The following is a 15838-nucleotide window of genomic DNA, read 5'->3' on the forward strand; positions in this document are numbered from 1 at the left end:
CGCTACTGGATGGAATTTTATATTCACCGACGGGTCTAGGACATCAGACTATACTTCCTTGGCTGTATGTGGATCCCTGGTCATGTCGGAATCTTAGGAAACGAACGAGCTGACACCGCTGCCAAAAATGTGATAAAGTCTCCTGCACTAACTCTTAACCGTCTGACCAAATCCGATCTGCACAACGCAATACAAAACGAAAGACTTAAACTCGATTTAAATGATTGGGCAATCCAAGGTCATCACTACTGCAAAATAAACCCAAAGAGAGTTACACCTTCTTATCCAGAAAGTTTGCCAACAAATGTTCTGAAGCCATACATTCGTCTTAGGCTGGGGCATACAATATTTACTCATTCTCATCTTTTAACTAGAGATAATCCATTCTGCTGCCCTTTTTTTCGAAAAAATGTATAGAAATTTCCCCGTTTAAGTACCACTCGGTTAAGTGCCAATCCCGCTTAGCGGCCACTAAATTTCGTGCTTCATTAAAAAATTTGGTTTAAGTTTTCCCCTCTTAAGTGCCACTTTAAATTTAAAATTATAAAATCGAAAAATATTCTTGTAAAATCTTAAAATATGGCAATATGAATAAGTGCTTTTGTTATCGAGCATTTGTTTTAATTGATCTTCGCTATCTATGTGTCAAAAATTTTCGCTTTTGTCATTTGCATCGTTGTAAGTTTGAAAAATACAGAAAAATGCCTGGTAAAACGCGCAAAATAGTAACTGCTTTGACTATAAAACAAAAGTTGGAAGCAATAAATTTGATTGAACACGAAGGAAAGCCGAAGGCTGATGTGGCAAAAAAGTTCAAGGTGGACATTTCAACCATCCATCGAATATGGAGGAAGCGCGAATAAATTGAGGCGGCTGCCTCGAAAACTAATTTAAAACGCAAACGATTGCGTTTTGGTACATGCGATAAAGTAGAGGAAGCTTAATCAAAATGGTTCAACCAGATGCGATCATTGAATGCGACAATTTGTGGAGCTCAAATTGCACAAAAGGCAAAGGAATTCGCCCTTAAAATCAGCTGCGACTTTGAGCCAACTGCTGGTTGCATGTGGCGTTGGCAGCGACGTGAAAATATTAAATTTAAAAAAATTCAAGGCGAGGCAGCAGATGCTGATACTACGGCGGCGGAAAACTACCGAAATGAAGTTTTAAATACCTTAATAAAGGACTACGAGCCAGGCGATATATTTAATGCGGATGAAAGCGGTCTTTTTTACAAGGCTCTTCCAAGCAGAACGTTGTGTAAAGGAGGAGACAAGGCGGTGGGCGGTAAGGCACAAAAGGCCGCCTGACTCTGTTATTTTTATGTAATTCAGATGGAACCTTCAAAAAAGTTTTTGCAATTGGAAAGTCAAAAAACCCGAGGTGTTTTAAGGGAAAAGTTGTGCCGCTGCCGTACTATTCCCAGAACAAAGCTTGGATGACTGGATCTTTGTGGTCAATGATAATGAAGGAATTTGACAATGAAATGGGAAAGCAAAAGCGAAAGGTGTTATTAATAGTTGACAACGCAGCCTGCCATAAAGTTAATGGTTTGAATGTTGAGAATGTAAAGATTACATTTTTGCCACCAAACACGACATCACTGTTGCAGCCTCTCGACCAAGGGATAATACATTGCTTTAAAGTTTATTTCAGACAAATAATGGTTCGAAAACAAATACTTGCCATAGAGAACGGCTTGTCAATTAAACAATTTATAACATCGATTTCAATACTTGATGCCCTTAATTTTATTAAACGGGCGTGGTGGCTTGTTAAAAGCGATACCATAAGAAATTGCTTACAAAAAGTAAGTTTAGCTCTTAATAATTATGTTTGAACTATGAAAAGCAAAATATTGCAGGTATGTATTTAATTTAAAATTCTTGAATTTCGTTTTGTAGGCCGGATTTCAAGTAAAAGATATTTCGTTCGACCCTATCGAGGAAATAGCAGATGTCCCTATTGAAATACATAACTTTGATGAATACGTTGCGTGCGACAGTGACATTGATTGCTTTGGTGTTCTTACTGATGAGGAAATAGTAAAAGATGTATTAAATGAGGCTGATGTTGAATTATCAGAAGAATCTGCAGTTGATGCCGTAACTGACCCGCCTTCCTTTGCTGAAACTTTAAGTGCTCTTAGCCTTATTAAGAAGTTTGTAGATTACAACAATATTGACGCCGAAGAAATTGAAACTTTGGAAGAAAAGCTATACAAAAAGAAATTTCAAAATCTTCGTCAGAAAAAAATTACTGATTTCTTTTTTTAAATTGAAGCGAAACTACTTTATTACATATAAATAAGTAGATAAGTACTTACATAAAATGTATGTACCTACCCATATGTAAACTTGAATTAATAATTTAATTTTAAAAGCTTTGATCTCAAGAAAAGTCTCTTTGTTAAATTGTTTTCTTTTTCGTTCTTTTTTTATTAATTTTTGTAAATTATAATCAATAAAATTGATTTAATCAAAAATATATCTTTGCAGCTTTTTAGAAAAGTTCATAAACGAAATCTTCGTAAGTACCATATGGCACTTAAGCGGGTTTCTTTTAAATGCCACTCCCGCTTAAGTGCCACAAAAACCTGACATCGTTAGGTGTGGCACTTAAGCGGGATTTACTGTAGTGCAACTACTCCATCAGAAAATCGCTCTCTGACATTTAGTGTTGTAAAGGAGCCTTCACAAGGTGAAATGCAGTTGGTAAAGGTTTGTTACCCATAGCCTGGTTTAGTTAGACACAAGGGTAAACGAGTTCAATCCCATCAGTTAATTTTTCACAAATATAAGTAGTACCTTTATGCTTAAATTAGACAATTGTCGTCCAAAACTACTTAAATCGAATTTGACCTCTTTAAGACTTCAAATAGCAAATATGTGTGCCACAATTTGTAAACTAAATTTGCATAATTTAATGACGTGGGTATACAAGTTCTGTCGCAAAAGAAACAGAACTTTTTAAATAAAACTGTTTCTGGTAGTGCCACCTATTGGTGGGTATATGAAATAAAAAGTTTGATTTCTTGTTGACATTTCGTAAAAATTTTAAGACAAGTGGATAACTAGAATCGATGTTATCGATCAAAAAGTGACAGCAGCTTTTGGTCCTCGGTCGTAAAATGCAAAGAGCAAAGAGCAAATATTAAATTTTGTTTTAAGCTTGGGAAAACGTTTACTGAAACATTTCAAATGATGCAAAAAGTTTATGGTGATCAGTGCCTATCCCGTAGTAATGCGCATGAGTGGTTTAAGCGATTCCAAGAAAGTCGTGAGGACCTCTGTGATGATCAGAAGTCGGTTGTCTTCAGAAGTCAAAAATAAAGACAATGCTGATTTGTTTTTACAGTTCCGAATGTATTGTATACCGAGAGTTCGTCCCACCTGGCCAAACGATTAATGCTGTGTTTTACCTTGGTGTTATGAAGCGTCTTTTGTCACGCATTCGTCGTGCTCGAAAACAATACCGTGAGACAGGGTCCTGGCGCCTGTTACACAATAATGCGCCGTGTCATCGGTCGACGCTTGTCACTGATTTTTTGACAAAAAACTCCATGTTAACCATTAATCCCTCACCCTACTCACCTGATCTGGCACCCTGTGATTTTCACCTATTTGGAAAACTTCATTTGCCCATGAAAGGACGCTGGTTTCAGGACATTTCAGCTATCCAAAAGGCGATGACCGATATTCTCAAGAGCAATCCGAAAAATGCCCTTAAATACTCATTTCAAATGCTAATTGACCGGGCTATACGCTGTATCGAAGCACAAGGAAACTACTTTGAAGAAAAAAATATAACTTTTGAAAAATATTAATTTTTTGTTGTTTTTTTTAACAGTCCTGTTTCTTTTGGGACAGACCTTGTATGTTCGGAGTTGATATCGATAATTTGTTCGAATTTAAAAACGAGAGGATTGATTGATAGCATCTTCGCGTTTCTTTAACATCTTTGTTTTTGTTCCAATGAGCACGAATGAATAAATAGCTTTGTGTTTGCTTTTCTATGAATATACGGTCGGTATCAGGTTATACGTATATACAGTAAGAGACAAACGAGTTCTCGAATAGTCAGGGAACTTTTAATATTTTTGCGAATCGAAAAAAACGAAAAGAGTTTCAAAGACCAAATTTTACCTCGTCTGTCCGGAAAGTGATAGGACTGAGACGATTTAAAAAAATGTAATCAACAAATCGTTAGAATCCTTAAAAACTTCCAAAATAGGCTCCTTCTGCGTCAATACAGCGCTGCCAGTGCGATTTCCAAGCATTGAAGACGTCGCAGAAGTCATTCTCCGGAATAGTCTTGAAAGCCGCGGTGCATGCTGGTTGGATCTCCTTTGCCGTCTCAAAATGCTTGCGGAAAATTGCCTTTTTGTCCCGGGATCATACTCATAGGTCCATGACACGTCACCTGTGATTACGTTATTCAAAAATTGGGAGTCACTTTCAGATATGTTCAAATTTTCTCTCCACTCCCCCCAATTTCTAATCGTCAGTAACCACTTTTGGGACCATCTTCGCGCACACCTTGCGCATGTTCAAGTGCTCCGTCACAATGTCATGAACTACAAATTTTGATAAATTTAACATTTGGGCAATTAAACGAATATTTAGTCGACGGTCTGAGTTCAAAACTTTGCGCACTCGAGTCACATTGTCGGTGTTTGTCGATGTCGATGTCACGGTCTTCATCATCGATCTCTTCCCGGCCCTCCAAAAAGGCCTGGTGCCACCGAAACACACCACTTCTTGCTAGAGCAACATCTGGGTAAGCCTGCTTGATCATATCAAACGTCTCAGATATACCAGATTTCACACAGAATTAAATCGCGTACCTTTGCTCTAACGAACGCTGCATTTTCAGCTTGCACCATTCACAGAAACACGTCGAGCGAAAATGTTTGTCCTGATTCTCCAGATGCTCGGAGACAACTGAGTAGCCGCTCGTTCGTTAGCTAGGACTCTCTCCTCTCCTCTACCGAGTCCGGCCGGTGTGCGCACGCTTCCAAGTACAGTTGCGGCGGAAGAAAATCAGTCCTATTACTTTCCGGGCAAACCCTGTAGTATCAAATTTAATTTTAATAAATTATTGTTATAATTATTTATAATACCTAAAGTATGAAATATAGTAGTTGAATAACTTTTTAGTTGCTTTACGATGGGACCTAAATTCAGATTGAACAAAAACGAGCTGAAAGACATTAGTAATTGTTAATATCTAGAAGTTACAAAAATTTCTTGAACTACTATATAAAATGAAAACACCAAATGATTTAACAGTGCCTGAAAAGAGTTGAGGCCGTCCGTATAGGTTGTTCCCAACGAATTGCCAGGCACTAAATTTTTGTAGCAGTAACAAACACCGCAGTGAAAACTAATAAAGTCATGAAAGGGGTCCATGGAGTCAATGCCTGTAATAATATAGTACGCAGATACCTGAAAAATTACGGACTTAAGTCTAGAGTGATCATAAAAAATTGTTCCTAAGTAATAAGCACCGTAAGGATAGATTAGAGTTCGCCAAACAACACAGACAATTTCCCATCGAAGATGTGAAGAAAGTTACTTTCTCCGATGAACCTAAAATTGATCGAATAGAATCAGACATAGGCCTGTGAATGAAATTTTGAGATGGATCGCTGATTCGTTAGAGGTGTTTTAGCGGAAATGTGCTGGTTGCATTTCATCTGAGGACTTATATCTTCCAAGTTTGAATATATTCGGATGAACCTAAAATTGATCGAATAGAATCAGACATAGGCCTGTGAATGAAATTTTGAGATGGATCGCTGATTCGTTAGAGGTGTTTTAGCGGAAATGTGCTGGTTGCACATCATCTGAGGACTTATATCTTCCAAGTTTGAATATATTCGGATTCGTACGCCGATAAGGAGGTATTTTCATGAAAGATAACGATCCAAATTATCAATTTGTCCCCTGATTTGAACCCCATTAAGCAGCTTTAGGAAATTTCAAAGAGAAATTTTTGTTGAAAAAGATGCTGCAAAGACTGTAACCGAAGCAATATAAAACTCATGTGGCGGTCACACAAGATATTAACGTGTCGTCAAGCTAACTTTTGAGTCAACGGACAAACATGTTCAAACTTTTATTTTTTTTAAACTGAGTATTTTTAAATAATTAAGTTTAAATTTCTCAATTAAGTTGTTCGTTTCGAAAGAAAATATTAATATTCTTTTTTAACGTATGTAGGATTTTTCATACTTATAGTGTCTAATAATTTTTCTAAACTTGGAGCTCTATGCCTTCTAACCACAAGCATCTTGTATTAGAAATTCTAAAATTTAGTAGGATTTCAGTACGTGTGAAATTTTTTAATTTAAACCTATCAATTTTGGTCGGATCGCCTCATGCTCTGCAATACTGGATATTACCCTCGAATAAACAAAATTATAGAGTGAATTTGGATAATTAAAAATTATTTTGTTAATCGTTTAATAATTTGAGCTAATGAAATTGAAGCTGCTGTCCCAAGAGCAGTGTGACAAATTTAATGCAATAACTCAGCTCAATCAACGAGTTACTTACTCTCAACCGCATAAAAGCTCAGTCAATAGATGGTTCAGTAAGCAGCGGAGTCAATATGCTCCTTTGAGTAACTAAACAAGTGTGCCCATGGCAGCGTGGCTAAAAGTGTTTTACGAAATTAAGTGTTATGTGAACGTATACTATACATAAACAAGAGGACCCTACCATCTAGTATATGATTTCTATTAGCTGGATTATAACTATTAGTTAATGAGATATATCATTTTTGTGAAGCAACTTGTGTAAGTTTATAAAAAAATGGATCATAAAGCATTTCGTGTGTTATAAAGTATTACTTTTTGGGGGAAAATACTGTTGAATTTGGGCACAGCGAAATCCGCCGTTGAAAAGATATTTGCTAAGCTGGAAAAAGGCGAAATGAGCACTGAGGACAATGATGCTCTAACGAAAACAACGAATAACTGATTCTGAGAAGTGTTTGAGGTCTCTTAAGTCGTAATAAAATCGAATTTTTGCGTCGGTGTGTGACAATAGAAACATAGTTCCATCATTTCTCACTGTAGTCCAATCGATAGTCACTCTAGTGGACTGCACATGATGAACCGGTTCTCAGGCGTGGAAAGACGAAAAAATCGGCTGGATTACTGAGCCAGTTGTTTTATTATTTATTTTGAACAAATGCATATGATTTGAAATATAATTTTTGTATTTATGAGTTGTATTAAATTTTGACATAAAAAGATAAAATGTATCCTATGTCCTTACCCTGGTTCTAAACTACCTCCCCACCAATTCTCAGCCAAATCCGTTCAGCCGTTCTTGAGGTATAAATGGTGTACCTAACACAACTTTCTTTTATATAGGTATATAGATGTGATGTTTTTATACCCTGAGCAGGGTATATTAAGTTTTTCACGAAGTTTATAACACCCAGAAGGAAGAGTCGGAGACCCTATAAAATATAAGTATATATAAATGATCAGTATGTCGAGCTGAGTCGATTTAGCCATCTCCGTCTGTCTGTATATATACGAACTAGTCCCTCAGTTTTTAAGATATCGTTTATAAATTTTGCAAACGTCATTTTCTCTTCAAGAAGCTGCTCATTTGTCGGAACTGCCGATATCGGACCACTATAACATATAGCTGCCATTCAAACTGAACGATCGGAATCAATATCTTGTATGGACAACTATCACATTTCACAATATACTCTCACAAGCAACAATGTAATCTCCGAAGAAATTGTTCAGATCGACTAACTATAGCATATAGCTGTCATACAAACTGAATGATCGGAATCTAGTTCGTGTAAGGAAACTTTCACATATGACAAAATATATTCACGAAATTTTGAATAGATTATTTTCTAAGGCAACAATGTAATCCCCGAAGAAATTGTTAAGATCGGTTAAATATAGCATATAGCTGCCATACAAATTGAACGATCGGAATCAAGTTCTTGTATGGAAACTTTCGCATTTGTCAATATATATTCACGAAATTTAGTATAGAATATTTTTTAAGGAAACAATGTAATCTCGAAGAAATTGTTCAGATCGGATTACTATATCATATAGCTGCCATACAAACTGAACAATCGGAATCAAATGCTCTCATGGGAAACTTTCGCATTTGACGTGGTATCTTCACGAAATTCGGCATGGATTACCGCTTAAGGTAAAAATATAATCTTCAAAAAAATTGTTCAGAACGGATTACTATAGCATATAGCTTTCATACAAACTGAACACATAGTTACTAACATAAATGCACCTGTGAAGGGTATTTAGCTTCGGTGCAACCGAAGTTAACGTTTTTTCTTGTTTTTATTATTTGTGTCATTTTTTTTTTGACAAAATTAAATTCTCAAATGATTTCTACAAATATGACTTTTTGACAAATACTTATAATTTGAAAATTTTTTGTTTTTATGAGTTGTATTGAATTCTAATATAAAGAAATGAAAAGTAGCCTATGTCCTTACCCTGTGTCTAAACTACCTCCCCACCAATTCTCATTCAAATCTGTTGAGCCGTTCTTGAGTTATAAATGGTGTAACTAACACAACCTTCCTTTATATACTTGTATATAGATATAAACATACGTTTCCCGTTGCTTCCTTATGCGCGCCATGCAGCTAATCGAAACTGGATGAAGTTTATAATTTTTATACTCTCGCAACAAAGTTGCTAAGGAGAGTATTATAGTTTTGTTCACATAACGGTTGTTTGTAAGTCCTAAAACTAAAAGAGTCAGATATAGGGTTATATATACCAAAGTGATCAGGGTGACGAGTAGAGTCGAAATCCGGATGTCTGTCTGTCCGTCCGTCCGTCTGTCCGTCCATGCGTCTGTCCGTCCGTCCGTGCAAGCTGTAACTTGAGTAAAAATTGAGATATCATGATGAAACTTGGTACACTCATTTCTTGGCTCCATAAGAAGGTTAAGTTCGAAGATGAGCAAAATCGGGCTACCGCCACGCCCACAAAATGGCGAAAACCGAAAACCTATAAAGTGTCTTAATTAAGCCATAAATAAAGATAATAAAGTTAAATTTGGCACAAGGGATCGCATTAGGGAGGGGCATATTTGGAAGTAATTTTTTGGAAAAGTGGGCGTGGCCCCGCCCCCTACTAAGTTTTTTGTACATATCTCGGAAACTACTATAGCTATGTCAACCAAATTCTATAAAATTGTTTCCTTCAGGCATTTCCATTTACAGTTTAAAAATTGAAGAAATCGGATAATAACCTCGCCCACCTCCCATACAAAGGTTATGTTGAAAATCACTAAAAGTGCGTTAACCGACTAACAAAAAACGTCAGACACACTAAATTTTGCGGAAGAAATGGCAGAAGGAAGCTGCACCCAGGCTTTTTTTAAATATTGAAAATGGGCGTGGCGTCGCCCACTTATAAACCAAAAACCATATCTCGGGAACTACTAGACCGATTCCAATGAAACTCGGTTTGTAATATTTTCTTATCACCCTGATGATATGTACAAAAGATGGGTGAAATCGGTTTACAACCACGCCTTCTTCCAATATAACGCTATTTTGAATTCAACCTGATGCCTTCTCTGTATAATATATACATTAGGACCCAATGATGATAGCGGAATAAAATTTTACACAAATACGGTATTTGAAAAATATGTAAATGACTAATAATGAAATCTCGATTATCACTTTATCGTGCGAGAGTATAAAATATTCGGTGACACCCGAACTTAGCCCTTCCTTACTTGTTTAAGGTTATAAATAAGTTGCTAACGCGCTTTACGCCACTAGCATACGGAATCAGGCACTTACTACTTAACAGCTTTAGATATTACAAGAAAAAAAGAGAACAAAACAAAAACAAAACAGGCAACAACAGAGGCGTTCAAAATTTCTCACACGCACTCTTAACTGAGCTCAGAAGGAATTATTATTTAGGAAGTGTGTCAGGTTAACTCGGCGACAACCCGTAACGTGAGTAAAGAAGAAATACAGCCACGCATATCTCGTGGTGCGAAAGCTTACATGAGCGGCTTTAATTTAAGCTTTCATGTGCGCAGAATAAACGAACATTTGATATAGGAAAAATTATTGGACGAACTACCTACTTATTTGGCACAGTCCGTCCGTCCATCACTTCCACCACAGCTGAGTCGTAAATAAGCATACAAAACTCTTCAGATTGATTATCAAGTATTTGCAGATTTACTTTATTTAACTGCTATTTTCATTTGACAGCTTTGAGTTAGGTTTCAACGTCAAATTCGAGAAATTTAGAATTTTCTGGGTTTTAGTTTTTGCATTTCTTTACTTACCGTAGTGTTTTGCCTTTCAGGCTCATTTAAATGTTAAATCTCTGCAGATTAGCAAATTGACTGACATTTTGAACGTAACCTCGTTAGATTGTCTAATACATTGTTGTTGTTTTAGTAGAAAATTATTTGTTGGTGTTGTTTATTCAGTGGAAGTTTGTGTAAAGATGATTCTGTCAGCGAACTCTGTTGGCTACAAGAGAGTGAAAGGAAGATAATTTATATATGTATGTAATATGATATAATTACAGATAATTTAGAGATTTGCGTGTGCCTTGATTTTTTATTTTAAGGAAATGGCTAAGGTATTTGACGGTGGTTAAGAGCAACATCATAAATAGAGGGAGGTCTGAACAGACAAATAATGTATATATATCATACATAAGAACGACATTCATAAGTATTTCTAATTTATACCTAGTCCGTTATTGATATTTAACTTTAATTTCTTTATATTAATACGATAATTGACTCAAACAGGGGTATTCAGAGTCATAAAGGAGAAAAACTTTTCAATTACAGTAATCAATTAAATTTCATCGGATATGGGTTATTTTTTTATACATACATTTTTTTTTAAATTGACTAAAATTTTATGAAAAGTGAATTGTGGCTATGTATTAACAAATATTACTCACATGCTAGCAAACATACTTCATTTAGCAACGGGCGGGCTCAAACTGCTGATCGGATAGCTATTTTAATTTGATCAATATACGGTTGTAGAAATTTATAGATACTTAAAATCATGAAGACTTCTATTAAAAAGAGAAAAAATATTTGCCATTTCTTGAATTTCGATGATAAGACAAGAAATCGTACAGTCTTTCTGCTGGATTGCCATAGTTTGGCTCGAAAATGGATCACAAGCAAGTAATCATATTCAGGACTAATGAGTTTATAATATTTTCGCATAGTTATCACATTAAGAAGTTGTCATACCTAAATTGAGTATTTTGCCTTTGGAACGATGTTTTTAACTCCCCGAAAATATAGGTGGGTGGCTCAAAACTAATCCTCCTATCAAAAGATGCTATACATTTTGCAATTGACCTCTAATGTCAGTTATGTTTTGACATTTGTGTAGTAAACACATACATGCAACACACGTAAATAAACAATGGTTCGCTACGCAGCGTGCCACAACCGATATGCTGAAGGATACATTTCCCGGGCGACTAATCTCCCGTTTTGGCAATTTGCACTGGCCAGAAAATCAGGCGATCTTGATTTGACTGCTCCGGACTTCTTTTTGTGGGGCTGTTTGAAGTCGCGGGCTTATGTCAACAAGCCTCAGGCTCTTGCAGCTCTTAAAGACAATATCCGTCAGGAATGTGAGGACCTATCACCGGAAGTTCTGGCCAAAGTGATGGAAAATGCCATAAAAAAGGCTCAAATGACAATCAACTGTGGCGGCGGCCATTTACTTGATATCGCATTCTCGACAGGATGTAAAGAAAATTTTAAAGACCAAATAAAAATAATCCACAAGCAGAATCAAAGTTTGTCATTTTTTAAAAACGTTTTTAATTTTCCAAAAAAACCTCGGAAGGTTATTTTTGCGACACCTGTTATGTACATAGGTATAAATGGTCAGCAATATGAGCTGAGTCGATTTCGTCATGTGCATCTGTGTGTCTGTCTGTATATACGCGAACTATTCGCTTCAGTTTTTGAGATATCTATTGAGATAATTGAAAATGTTTCTTTCCCCCAAAGAGCTATTTATTTGTCAGCATCATCAATATCAGTTCACTATAGTATATATGTAGCTGCCATAGAAACTGAATAATCAAACTCATGCCTTTGTATGGAAAACTTTTTATTTGAAGAAATAGCTTCACAAAATTTGGCACAGATTATTGTCCAAGGCAATGGTATAATATCTGAAGAAACTTTTTATTTCGGACTACTATAGCGTAAGGTTGTTATACTATACAAGCGGATCTACCATTATCAAGATAAATATCTTTAATACCCTTTTATGGTATGCTATAAGAAAAGCACCTCTGAAGTGTATTACTGCTTTCATGCAGCCGAAGTTAACGATTTCATTGTTTTAAAATACAAAATTCCGAATTTCCAAAGAAATGTTCTGTACCTACCACAATCTTGGTTATTTCTTTCTCTTATCCTTTTATAGTGAGATGGAAAAGAAGGGGTAACATTTTTATAGAATTCACCAGTCATATATGTATGTATGCATTCGTATTTGTTGAGAATAAAATATTGGTTCTAAAAGTTTTGGTGGCCTTAACTTTCTATCTTACTAATTATTTAAACTTTAATCAATTTCAATGGAAAACCAGATATATATTGGACATCGTTACTGCTAATTTCCAAACTTTGAATGCGAACTATCATATTAACAACCTTTTCCTACACTCCTTAAGTACAAAATTAATAAATCGCATGCTCTGTATACTTTCAAATTGCTTATGTAGGCTACAACAACTCCAATGACCTTTTTACGTGCCAGTTTGCTGCTTCACTTTTAACTTTACCGCAGCTCAGCGATTGCGATTGATATTCTTAAGTAGTACTTTAATGGTTTAATAATAATTTCTTTTCCATGCCTTTTAACAGCTCTTATTACCTTTTAGTACTCTCTTTTACTGCTGTTTCCTAATGTTTTTATTACTTCTTTTCTGATTTTTTTTTGCAGCTATTTTAACTTTTTTACATTGACCTCGCTTTGAACTCCAATACACGAGAATGTTTGAGTATATAGGGTTTTGCGAGTATACGCGAATGAATGTGTGGGTTTGTGGCTCGATTTCTTGCTTTACTCACATTCCATGCACCATTTGTTTGTGTACAATATTTCATGCAATTGAATGCATTTGCAAAAGGTTGCGTATACGCCCTGTATGCTGATGGAAATTGTTTGTTTTGTTTTGCTACGCTCTGCCTTACCTTGCATATCTTCTGCTGATGCTCCGTTTCATTATTTTCTTTACCTTTTCCGTGTGAAAAGTCAAAAGTTTTAGTTTTCACTCAACTCTTATCAAGTGGGCTCAAAGCGCACAAGTACTTTGCTGCAGCACATATACACATACATACTCAATAATAAACAACTTGCCGGCAAATTTCCTTTTGCATAAATTTTACAGTATTTCGTTCGTTAAGTGAATATTTCGTTGCAATATTCATGACCTGAAAAACCATGACAACCATGAATCAGGCACACTGTGAATGATATGGATTGGGCTGGTATGTATTTAGCAGTATGTGCGCAGCTTCAAAGGTTGCACAGTTAAGAGAAATAATAACAAGTGTATAGAGCCAAAGGGAGGGTGGCCACATTTTGATTGCAGGCATACGAGGGTACTGCAAAAATAAGACAACTTCTGATTTGGCTTGCTTTCTTATGGTCTGCAACCACACATACAAAACTCTAGCGCATATGCATGTTTACTGTTATATTATTTGCCAATGGTTTTGCTGCACTAATAAACAGCTTTTTTTGATGGACTTGTTTCAATATTGAATGTTATTGACACGATTCAGTAAAAACCACAAAGTAAACAAAGCCAATGAAGACAAATATTGTAGAACTCACACACACTTGTATGTACTATATGCACACGGGCATGTACCATATTCTGCCAACCATCAATAGCTGTAAAAACAATTAAAGCAACAGTAACAATGCATGTTGTGACAATCAGCTGGAAGGTAAGAACACATACGCACACAGGTACGGGTACACATACATAGGTTCTGTCTGCGCATGCAAAAATATACACGTGCAAGTGTGTCATTGCCCAGCAGATTTTAAGATGATCGTTTGAGACCTCCTGGATTAATCCTTTAGGAGATATCCTATACTCCCTATTACTCCTAATACTCGAGTGTAAATACACGTAAAATTGTATAATCGCTTTTAACATTGCATGTCATTGGAACGCGAGTACTCCTCTTAACCTCCTAATGGAGATCTCTATGATTACTGATATAGGAGATCTCCATGATTACTACTATAGGTGATCTCTATAATTAATCCTATATTATTTTCAACCTGCTATTATTTTAACAAAAACAAATTTTTATAATTTTATTTTTTATTAAAGTTTTTTAATTAAACAAATGTACATTAAATCTATTCTTTTTTTTTATATTATAAGTGTTCCTGTAGAACTGAGCCTTACATTTGAGAAACGCCTTTTTGATCTTTGCCTGAAAATCAGGGTATGAGTAATCATCTTTTAAGGCCTCTAAACTTGTTAAAAAAATAGATGACATGAATTGAAATTATGTATTACCGTAAAGAAATTTATTGAACAGTGCATAATTCTTCAATGCAACTTTTTTTTTGGCTCCATCCCAATTCAATTTTAAGAGCAGGGACTCCGCAATCACTTCATCCAAAATTTTTGATAGGGGTTTCTTTGAAAATTTTTGCTTCAGATACGCCACCTATAATAAACTCAAACTGTTTAGTAACATCTTATCAAATGTATTTTATCATACTCACAATTTCTGCCTCAGGCTTATTCAAAAGGAAGGACTCTGTAGATGCTAAATCATTCATGTTTTTAATAGGAAATATCATTAATTCAATCTTCTTCGGTTGCAATATGTCAATAATCCGCTCCAGGAGTATAGTGTTCTGCGCCGATATTTCCTCTAGCTTTCGTATTATTTGTTCCATGTTTTGCAAGAGATAAACTTACCCAATATTGGCCAAAGAGTTTTCGCGGAACTTTTGTAAAGTGGCAAACCATCGCAAAATCATCTAATACAATTGTTTCACCTACAGAATTATCGTGTTCTATTTCATTTTTCAATGCATTTTCTAAGCCAAAGTGAAAATATTCTCCAGGCGGAATGGCTATTACATTAGTATCATCTGGTTGGAAAGATTGTTAGAGCTTATTTTTTGATATAGGCACATTAAAATTTTGTGAGTTTAAAATTGCAAGGAGACTATTACATGCGGCCCTTGTTATTCGATTTTCAATTGCCCAAATGGCTAATTTTTTTGAAAGTGGTTCAGCTGGCAAACAAACATCTTCTATCACTTCTTTCGAGCCTGTACTACTTTCAACTTCTTCAAAAACTTCTTTAGAGCCTGTATACTTTCAATTTCATTAACACTTTCCACATCATTTTCATTTTGTGTATTATTATTTTGATTTTTATATAAATTATTTAATTTTTTTATTCACTAGGCGTTTTAAATGCCTTTTAGAGTCATTTAATTATGTATCAATTTAAAATATTTAATACTCAATAGATATAAAACACTTACGTCTGCACGCTTTAAAAAACACAGTTTAAATGAACAATTGCTGGAAGACAAAAATTAACAGTTACAAAAAAACACAATATAAGAACAAAATTAAAAAATCTCCCTTACTGCTCCTAAAAGAGGTCAATAGGAGGACTCCTTCATTCCTCCTTTCAGGAGATCTCGCTTTTAAATCTGCTGGGTGGTAAAAGTTACAACAGCTACAAAAACAACAATAACATATCATAGCAGCAACAATTGTAGTTGA

At 35.4% G+C, this 15838-nt stretch overlaps 2 protein-coding genes across 2 annotated transcripts; one reads left to right on the forward strand and one right to left on the reverse strand.

The window, feature by feature from the left end:
- The first annotated feature begins 1438 nt into the window (after window positions 1-1438).
- On the forward strand, window positions 1439-12864 carry LOC126755819 (tigger transposable element-derived protein 6-like). The gene is made up of 3 exons (XM_050468540.1): window positions 1439-1810; window positions 1905-2105; window positions 12847-12864. Exons 1-3 carry the CDS (start codon window positions 1439-1441, stop codon window positions 12862-12864), a joined length of 591 nt encoding a protein of 196 aa, XP_050324497.1.
- A 1422-nt stretch (window positions 12865-14286) lies between these two features.
- Window positions 14287-15006, reverse strand: LOC126755820 (uncharacterized). Its single transcript, XM_050468541.1, has 4 exons — window positions 14815-15006; window positions 14603-14756; window positions 14433-14554; window positions 14287-14358 (listed from the first exon to the last, which is right to left on the reverse strand). Exons 1-4 carry the CDS (start codon window positions 14989-14991, stop codon window positions 14287-14289), a joined length of 525 nt encoding a protein of 174 aa, XP_050324498.1. The 5' UTR covers window positions 14992-15006.
- Between the last annotated feature and the right edge of the window lie 832 nt (window positions 15007-15838).

The sequence above is a fragment of the Bactrocera neohumeralis genome, chromosome 4 (genome assembly GCF_024586455.1).
Source record: "Bactrocera neohumeralis isolate Rockhampton chromosome 4, APGP_CSIRO_Bneo_wtdbg2-racon-allhic-juicebox.fasta_v2, whole genome shotgun sequence".
In the NCBI taxonomy this organism is placed as follows: Eukaryota; Metazoa; Arthropoda; class Insecta; order Diptera; family Tephritidae; genus Bactrocera; species Bactrocera neohumeralis.

Bases quoted from the DNA above. Each gene is read 5' to 3' on its own strand.
- LOC126755820 (XM_050468541.1), bottom strand. From the start codon at position 14,991: ATGGAACAAATAATACGAAAGCTAGAGGAAATATCGGCGCAGAACACT. The intron at 14,555-14,602 runs GTAATACATAAT...TAACAAGTTTAG, and splicing joins GTTCAATAAATTTCTTTACG to AGGCCTTAAAAGATGATTAC. The intron at 14,359-14,432 runs GTACATTTGTTT...AAATAATAGCAG, and splicing joins AAAAAAAGAATAGATTTAAT to GTTGAAAATAATATAGGATT.
- LOC126755819 (XM_050468540.1), top strand. From the start codon at position 1,439: ATGACTGGATCTTTGTGGTCAATGATAATGAAGGAATTTGACAATGAA. The intron at 1,811-1,904 runs GTAAGTTTAGCT...TTCGTTTTGTAG, and splicing joins TAAGAAATTGCTTACAAAAA to GCCGGATTTCAAGTAAAAGA.